Genomic DNA, 9,220 nt, shown 5'->3' with positions numbered 1-9,220 from the left:
GACGACTCTGTAATGGGGGTCGGGGGTTGCAGGCTGTACCGCATCTGGATTTAAAAAAACAAACGGATGACTCATGATCCAACAACATCTCTTGACTTCTCCGACAATGTTATTTATAGTATTGGTTAAAAGCTCTGTGGGGCTGATTGCATTGTCTCGGACATAATTACTGCTGATGAATGTCACAAAACTAAATTATAGGATTGGAGGTAGTGAGTAAATGTGTCTGGTCTTCGGTTTAATCTGGATAACTGTTGAGTTCATGGATTGTACTTCATGAAACATCATCACAGTTATGTCATCTTGTCCCATGTCGTATCCAGAAACATTCATCTTACAAATCTCCCAAATGAAGTTTTATTTCTAGATGTGAGAGCTGCGTGGCACCAGCCAGCTGACAGTTTGACACCATAAAGCTGCTCTGAAGGCATCAGAGAATTTAGTGTCTTGTTCAAGAGTTCATCTACAGTAGCTGTTGGAGGATAACACCTTCTCCTCCATCTTTACTCTGTTTTATGTCTCTGCATTAGTAAACCAACATGCATATGAAACTTGACATTGACTGCAACACTTTTACTTGTAAAAGGGTGCTGTTTTATTTACACACTTTAACTTTAGTAGGATCTTTATACTTCTTCCCAAACTGATATTTTTAACACAGAATAGGAGTTGGGAAATGGTACTGATGGAGGTAAAGCCTACTTAGTCAGTGCATTTCATTCTAATGATGTGATACATGAAAGAAAAAGGATAACGCTCGGTTTAATCTATAAAAATGGACTGCTGTGGCCATTTCTTTCATTAAATATTGGATATGCTACTTTCACCTCTTCTGGCCTCTAAAACGTCAAATAAAGCAATCTAAGAAAAAAAAACTTTTTAGTTGCGTTTTAAGGTTAAACCACTGATGAAGGTCCACAGATAGACATGGTTGTTTATTTGAAGGGGTCCCAAGAAAAAACAAACACGTTTTCATGAAAACCCATTAAATCAAGTCATTTGGATCATTTCTGGTGGGTTTGGACCAATCGGTGACCGGTAAGGACCCCGGACCACACTTTGAGAACCTTTGTCATCCACATAGACTGTTCAAACATCATAAATGGACTCACTTGTGTCGGTGCGGGGGGGCAGCATGTCAATCCTCTGCACCTCTTTAGCATAATAGTCCTCTTCGCTGCTCTCGCGCTCGCACGCGGACTCGGCCAGGCGCCTGTGCTCCTTCAGCAGCTCCCGCGTGCTGTTGTAGAGCAGCATGATCTCCGGGGGCACCGAGCCAGGCGGCGGGACCGCATCCTTGCTCGGCGGGCTGCGGATGCGCAGCTTGCTGAGAATCTGTCCGCGGACCGCCTCGATGCGCCGGGACTTCTGCGCGTCCAGGTTGATGGAGTGGCACGTGTTGAACCCCTCCACCAGCAAAACACCGGAGAACCGGAGCAGCAGCAGCGCGAGACGGGGCACCCACATTGTTCTCTGATCTCTGAGTGTCCGTGGAGGAAATCCGGCTGAAACAATTCGGGTCACTAAAGCTGAATCTCCAAACCAACGATTAAGAGATTTGTCCATAAAGTGCTTTAAAACATAAAACTGAACTGAAAACTGAACTACTGCATATAAATACTGGTGTCAAATAAAGCCCACCCCAAAAAAAATCCAATATACTGTTCTAACGGGCTATTTTGGTCAAAACCACTTTCTGTGGAAAGGAAAACCACATCTGCTGACTTAACATTTATTCTGCTAAGGTATTTCTATAACATTGTTCATACATGCGCCTGCATATTTTAACACCAGACAGATACCAACGCGCATTGTCCTTTATTCTTTAATCTAAGTTGAAGTTATTAAATTCAAAATAAAGAATCCGTAGATAGATACAAAAACAATGAACAACAAATGACATCGCACCACAATCAAACTCCACAGTAAAAAACTCACATTTAGTGATTGGAAATTTGGCCGACGATGGAACTCCAATCTGGTGCGCTCCAAAGCTCCGCTGTCGTCCCGTGCCAGCGCGTGTGCGTAAAAGGTGAATATATTCAATTACAGTTTAACCGATAAATTAAGTTTCATCCGTTTCCGTTTCCCGTCGTCCATCCTCGGAATATTCAACAGCTTGCAGGAGAAAATACTCTTCGCAAGAGCTCAGCCCATGTCGCAAGTCCTCCAAACTAAAACCTGAGCAGCTCACTTCACTATCTGGTGCAGCCAGGTTCACGTGCCTTCACCTCCGAAAGACCCATCTGTGGAGCAAAAAACTGGCCCATACCCACTTCCAGAAAATCGAGTTGCAGCTTTAAAAAAAGCAAAAACCCAAATGAGGTCCTCTCTTTCCCAGTTATATGTCAACAGAAAGCTGCTTGCACTAAAACGCAGAAAGACACTGTTGATTTATGTTGGGAAAACCATGGTGGGCCTGTTAATCCCGCTCACATAAACATTAAAACACGGAAAAAAGTCAGACGACATAAAAAGACATGACGCAGAAAAATAAGTGAAAGAAGTCCGTGTGCTGTGAATTCAAAAAAGAGGAAACTTTACAGTAAATTACAGATCCCCGGTCGAGATGAACTCCAGTCTGAAAACACAGAGAGCTTCTGCATGATTATTGTGCAGCTCCTCAGTGAGAAATGCTCAGACAGAGGGAGGAGGAGGGTGGGACTGGATGTAGGAGAGGTGGTGGTGGTGGTGGTGGGGCAGGTTGCCACCAAAGTGAAGGGAGTGTGTGATTATGTAGGCAAGAGCCATCTTCCTCTCTCACACACATTTTGCAAGTTCTTCTCTCCACAAAAATGCACCGCTCTCTCGCCGCAGGTAAACATCCCCCGAGGACACGCCAGGCTCAAAAGGAATAGTTAAAGCATTTTGGGAATGATGCATCTTCTTAGATGAGAAGATTGCTAACTTAATATCGCTTCTGGGCCAGCAGTTGGTTAGCTCAGCTGTTTCCAAGTGGTGTTATTGTGAAGACCACCGGATGACTTTGTTTTCCTCACAGCCTAGCAACTACCAACAACAGGACACACCGACTGCGTAACAAATCAAAATCATTTTCTTGTTACTTTTAGTACGTACTGAAGCTGCCCTCACAAAGCACATACTGTTGCATTGCAGTATGCTTTCAATTGGGAAATACGACTTCACCGTGAACTTTGACCCTCTTGCTCATGTATCTGCTGCACAGAGGATTGTGGGTCACAACAACCAGAGAAGGATGCTGGCTTGCATGCTGCAATAAGTAGAACATCCAGGTATTTTTGGCCAACTGTATTTGACATATTGAGTATTGTGACATATTGGTTTTTTTCTGGCATACTGAATAGTATGGTCGAGTATTGGAACGCACAGACTGCATTTCTGTTTTCCAGTTTCCTCGGCCGTTCCACTGGGGATAGTAACAGCAAAGAACTTCCATAATAATTATATTGTGTACTTCATTTCCCACCCAAATACACAAGTAGGACCTGTTCGGTATGAAGAGATGCCTCACAGGAAGGAACCATAACAGTTTGGGTGTTTGGTGCCTTAATCGCCGGCACCTCTCCTGCTACTCCTTGAATGGTAACCATCCAGTTACAGAGCCTATCCTCCAATTGATATTCTTTAAGAACGGCTAGCTGCTGTCCCCTTCCTATTTTGGTTCTGCAATGGTTGATGCACTTCCTTTGTGGCGTAAATCAAGCCTTCATTTTCACCTCAGATCGGACCCGGTGGCAGACTGAACGGCATAATGAAAAGCGAGGCTAATGGGGAACCAACGTAAACGGTAATAGTGTCAACAATCTACAGTCATTACATTGTGCAATGAACATTTATTTCACAATAAGTTAAAGCAAAATCTGCAAACGAGCACTTTAAAAGCTCAATGAATAAAACGGTATATCTCTTTTGTTGAATGCATTGAAAAACAAAACTATTTACTGTTTAAAGGGATTTATGTCCCCGTTTTTAATGCAAATCAAACAAATGATACATCACATGGTAATTAGTGAGCTTTAGAGTTTCTAGTCGGTGGGTTTTGATACCTTTGGACAAAGCCAGCTTATTCCAGTCATTTTGCTAAACTAAGCTGACAGACCATCAGCAGTAGCTTAACATCTACCGCACACAAAATGCCAAAATAAACCTTTAAACATCAAAATGATGAAATAGAAGACGGGGATAATCTATTAGTTCATGCCAGTGATCATCGGCTCATCCCAGTTTAAGGCTTGTTGTAACAGTATTAAAATCCCTCCACAACACCGGTTTATCTTTATCTTTTCCAGCTTTCAATCGAGGCCTTTCTTTCCTCTCTGTTCCTCTTTCGGTCTCATTGTTAATTACAGCTCAGCACTTGGAGGACTGTTAATCTGTCAGGGCTGGTTTTTATTGCTGCTCTGCTGCCATCCCATTATACCATTATTATAGTTGCGGGTGCAGGCCTGTAATTGCTCTAAGTAGAAGGGAAAAGGTAGGCGAGAGTCAGGCTGCCTCGAGGCTTTCTGGTCAGGGCGAATCCCCCCCGTCATCGTCTGCCCTGGCAAGGTTTCTAAAAATGATAACGCCGCCTGCGAACAAACAGGCTCTTGTGACAACTTGCTGCTGCACCATCTTAGCCAGAAATGAGTGGAAAGACATTTAATTTGTCGAGGTGGACTCTTCCCTTCAGCAGTCTTTAAAAGATCAGACACACAGGGGGAACCTCAGATCACAGCAGCCTGCCCAGGTGGGTTGTATGTGTGTGTGTGCATGTTGTTAAGTATGGCATGAAAAAAAAAAAAAAAAAAGACTTCCTCCCTCAAAACCAACTTCCAGCCGGCCTGCTCTTTTCTCTGCTTCTTTTCCTCAAAGCCAAATATAGACGAGCCACTGCCACGTCATCTGGCCCTCAGCACTTTAAACCCGGAGAGAGGGCGAGATGGGGCTCAGAGCCGGCCTCTCGCTCATGGAGCCTCTGGGCTTTTATATTTTAGTACATCTGTAACAGAAGCAAATCCATATTTTCCACAAAAACCTGAAACAATTTTGGCTGTTGTGGAAATTAGTTTTATTGAAAAAAAAAAAAAAAAAAAAAGTAGAGAGAACCCAAACAGCAACAAAAATAAATACAGATAAAACCACTGGGGGTTACTCTGGGAACATTTCCATCCGTTCCTCTTCAAAACCGTCTCCTCCATTGGCAGCATCAGCCACTTAAATGTCAGAACAACAATCAACCAAACAGTGTGGTTCTCATGGCACCAACTTAAGTCCAACCTCTCTCCTCTCTCTGAATACCCACAATCCCATCCGAGTGACAGCTTGGGGTGAGGTTGCGTGTGAGAACCGTTGACTTGGCGAAGCTGCCATCTACACCTCGTCCTCGCTCAGCAGCATGTTGGGGATTCCTCTGGAGATGGGGAACTCTCGTCCGGATTCAGGGCACTGCAGAGAGCCCTCGATCACCTCCACCTGCAGAACAGACGAGCAAGACGAGAGGTGAGAGACCGTAGAGCAAAATATACTGTATGGACAAAAGTGTTTGGACACCCCTGTCACCATACTTTTGGTTTGTCCCAGGCCATTTAGCTCCACTTACCAAAAATCTTAAATGCTACAGTGAACAACTATTTTTAGACCAGTGGTTCCCGACCACTGGGCTGTGGTCCGGTAAAGGACAAAAGATATGATTCTGTAAAGACAGTTTAATAATAGTTGTGTAACTCAATAGACTATAAGTAAGCTGAAGTAACCTGCCCAATCAACACCTGTCAGCATTACACGAAACCTGTTTTTTTAGCACCTCACCACTAATGGAACCCTCTGGAGTTTTACTAGCAGAGCTATGGAGGTGTTGTTTTATAGTGCGCCCCCGTTTTGTTCATCTCATGCATGCCACACAGAGTCCTGCCAGTGGTGCCACATTAAAGTGATCTACAGGCGACGGTGATGCCAAGAAATGCAGCACTACGCTAAAAAAGGGCAGCGAAGAAGAAGACTGCAAGCAAGTTAACCGTAATGCACACAATGAAGAATTTAAATTTACTTTTATGAGGAAGGAAATGCATTCAACACATTTGTTTAGACATCAAAGGTTTACACAATGTGCTTTGATGGGTACAACTCGATGTAAACATCACTTTTGTTTACAACAAATAGCTTGAACAGTTTTGGGGAAACCCCTTTCCAGTTTCAACATGAAGCCAGGTCTATACAGAAATAGATTGCAGAGTTTGGTGTGGATCACTTCACTGGCCGGCACAGAGCCCCGGCCTCAACCTCATCCAACACCTTCGGGATGAACTGGGCCCAGTATTGGACCTGGCTGCAGCCAGGCTCCAACAGCTTGTGGAAAGTCTTCCCAGAACAATGGAGGCTGTCACTGCTGCACAAAGTGGCTCTGACATCGCGGGCGGCTGTGGCTCGGGGAGGAAGAGCAGGTCGTCCGCTAATCACAGGGTTGACGGTGCGAACCCTGGCTCCTCTGTCGCCATCAGTGTGCGAGTGAGAGGCAACGCGTAAAGCATTATATAAGTGCCGTCTGTTTAACATTACTGTTTGGGAGCCAACATGCAGTGTACATATTGGGGTTAGAATAATGTCTCAAGCTAAAGTATTTTAGTTCCTGTGTTTGATCTCTACATAAATGGCACCGGCTTCCGCTGAATGGACGTTGTGCAGTTATGAAAACGAGACACTGTGCAGTAAACAACCACACGAAAGCTTCGCTGCCAATTGCTATTGTCAGTAATAGAACCAGGACGTGAAGGGCCGACTGTACATTTCTATGTTACTGAGAGAGTCAATATTCTCAGTTCTTTGATTCACAATAAGTACACAAAGACATCCCATAACTGTCTTAATGATTCATTTGAACACTGCTGGAACCCACATGGCAGATAATATCAAGAATGGAGAAGGACCAAGACAATTTTAAAGATCATTGAATGCTTGTTTATCGGTTTCGCTGAAAAAAAAAAAAAAATCAAAGAGCCAAAATAACTTGTCAATTTATACATTTGCCCCTAAACAAGATCTCTGTAACCGTGTGGAAAAGAACAGCTGCACCAAGTAGTCCGGAAATTGATTAGTCGATTGACAAAAAATATGTATTTTGATAATAGATCAATCGTTTCAGTCTTTTTAAAGTAAAAATGCCAAACATTCTCTGCTTCTCCGATGTGTGTATTTGATGTTTTTCTCTGATTTATATCATCGTAAACTAAATATCTTTGGGTTTCGGACTGTTGGTTGAACAAAACAAGACATCTGATGAAGTCAACAAAAAATATTTGTAAGACCAAAAGAAGAATGAAGTATTTGAGAAATCAATCTGCAGAATAACTGATACTGGAGACAGTTAGTTACGGGCCTACGGTGGTAATAAATACCAGAGCGGTCATAAACACCCACCAGTCCCGACAGGAATCACTGCGAGCTTCTTACCTCTAACAGCACTCTGTGCACTTTCTTCAGGAATTCTTCGTTGTTCTCGTATTCTGGCACCAGCTCACCCGGCAGGTCCTGCCGGTGACCCAACTAAAGAGGGAAAAGATGTAGTAACATACATACACTTATACATAACACACAAGTGTTCAAACTGGGGAGTTGTAAATGAATTGGTGGGTGTTACTGGGTGGCAGAAGACACCATGACACATTCTTTTTACATGAAAACAATATGAAAGTCAGGGACATTTGCTGTCTACCTATTGAACTGTCCTTGTAGGTTTTGCTATGTGAGCAAGAAGATTTGGTTTTAGATTGTGTGGTTTTGATGATCTGTGTCAGCTGGTTGGTAATCTGCAGCAGGTTCCTGGCTGCTGTTTAAGAGTGATACCCACAAATGTGTCGGAAACGCGAAGCACAGCGCTGAAACGGGTCCGTTTCCTTCTAATGCTGTGCATCATTAAGTGTTACATACTCTTTTGTGAGTGCTGACCACTTAATTTCCTAGTTGAACTAAAATAACAGAACAAAACTAAACAAATATATTTCTTCCTTTTCAAATTGATGGTTTCTTCTGAGATATTACAAGCTGCGACAGTCTCTCTGTTGCAGTCTGACTCACCTCCTCTGCAGCCTGGACCAGAGCGCTCCACTCCAGTTTGGGGATCATCCGGCTGACAAACTGAGCGTTGAAGTCCACCTCGTTCACCTTCACCTCGGTCGCCTGCACAAAGACAACAAATCAGGAGGAGACAACACAGTCTATTAGTGTAGAAATGCAGGGTCGTCAAACAGTAGCAGTCCTTCAAAATCACTTCCTCTGCCATTTGTTCATGACGCCATCACTGACATAAAAAACAACGCCTATAATCCATAGTTTACTCTAGTCTAGAGGGACCAGCAAATTGAGATTTCCCTCACATTATACGTTACTAACAGGTACAGTATAGTGTCACTTACACATCTTAAGCATTGCATTTTTAGTGAAAAAACTGTAGTTTACATGTTAAGTTTTATCTTTCCGTTGAGTATATTTTTGAGGGCACTACATAATATATTTCACATTGAGAATCCAAACTCAAATTAAATGTCAAAAGGTAAATATAATACACTGGGTAGCAAACATGTATCAACATGTTTAACCCCTGGTGCTAGCTTGCTAACCGCTAGGTAGCGTGTTATTGAACGTTACAGGTTGTAAGAGAGTCAAACTAGCACATGTTCAGTGATACAGTTCATGTGGCATTGAGCTCAAACATAAGACACAGCAGGACATTGAAACCATGTGATGCTTTAAGGTTTTAAGTGTTCGCGTTAGCATGCAGCTAGTCGGGTGTTGACAGTTTACCTTGATGAGCAGCGGGTATCCTTTCGTGACTCCCTTCACGTGAGATGTCAACATGTTGTGCGTGAGCAGCTTCATCTTTACAAACAGTCGCTGGTTTGACGATCGTTTTCTGGGAAGTACCTTTAAATCACGCTGTAGCGTTTACATATGGACCGGAAGTGCCGTTGTTGCATCGCTAAAACAGTTCCCCGAAACTTTAACTCCACCACAGTTAGTTCCTTGGTAATAGCAGTTATTTAGTTTAGTATCAATGTGTGTCTTTGTAGTAGTCCCTTCAGTGTTATTTACTTCATACAAACTCATTATAATGCCAGTGTAATATACTGCAATAGCTTTTTGGATGATATTTACAATCAGCAGCTGAAGAAGTGTTCAGACAGTTAACCGTTACTCAAGTTTAAAATAAACTTAAACCTGCCTCATTACAAGGAACAATAATCCATTAAACAAACAAATAAGA

At 42.9% G+C, this 9,220-nt stretch overlaps 2 protein-coding genes across 2 annotated transcripts in view; both read right to left on the bottom strand.

The window, feature by feature from the left end:
* Window positions 1–2,608, bottom strand: part of tgfb5 (transforming growth factor, beta 5) — a 9,556-nt gene extending 6,948 nt beyond the window's left edge. The window contains exons 1-3 of the mRNA XM_079268073.1: window positions 1,939–2,608; window positions 1,113–1,505; window positions 1–44 (exon numbers count right to left, since the gene is read on the bottom strand). The exon at window positions 1–44 is cut by the window's left edge and continues 120 nt beyond it. Of these exons, the coding sequence (XP_079124199.1) occupies window positions 1–44; window positions 1,113–1,467 (399 nt within the window). The 5' untranslated portion in view covers window positions 1,468–1,505; window positions 1,939–2,608. The remainder of the gene's footprint in view (window positions 45–1,112; window positions 1,506–1,938) is intronic.
* Window positions 2,609–5,014: 2,406 nt separating this feature from the next.
* On the bottom strand, window positions 5,015–8,936 carry trmt112 (tRNA methyltransferase activator subunit 11-2). The gene is made up of 4 exons (XM_079268075.1): window positions 8,761–8,936; window positions 8,035–8,136; window positions 7,411–7,503; window positions 5,015–5,436 (listed from the first exon to the last, which is right to left on the bottom strand). The coding sequence occupies exons 1-4, from the start codon at window positions 8,833–8,835 to the stop codon at window positions 5,335–5,337; spliced, it is 372 nt and encodes a 123-aa protein (XP_079124201.1). The 5' UTR covers window positions 8,836–8,936; the 3' UTR covers window positions 5,015–5,334.
* Between the last annotated feature and the right edge of the window lie 284 nt (window positions 8,937–9,220).

The sequence above is a fragment of the Melanostigma gelatinosum genome (assembly GCF_949748355.1).
Source record: "Melanostigma gelatinosum genome assembly, chromosome: 5".
NCBI lineage: Eukaryota > Metazoa > Chordata > Actinopteri > Perciformes > Zoarcidae > Melanostigma > Melanostigma gelatinosum.
The sequence above is the reverse complement of the archived record's forward strand: the minus strand, read 5'-3'. Positions and strand labels throughout refer to the sequence as shown.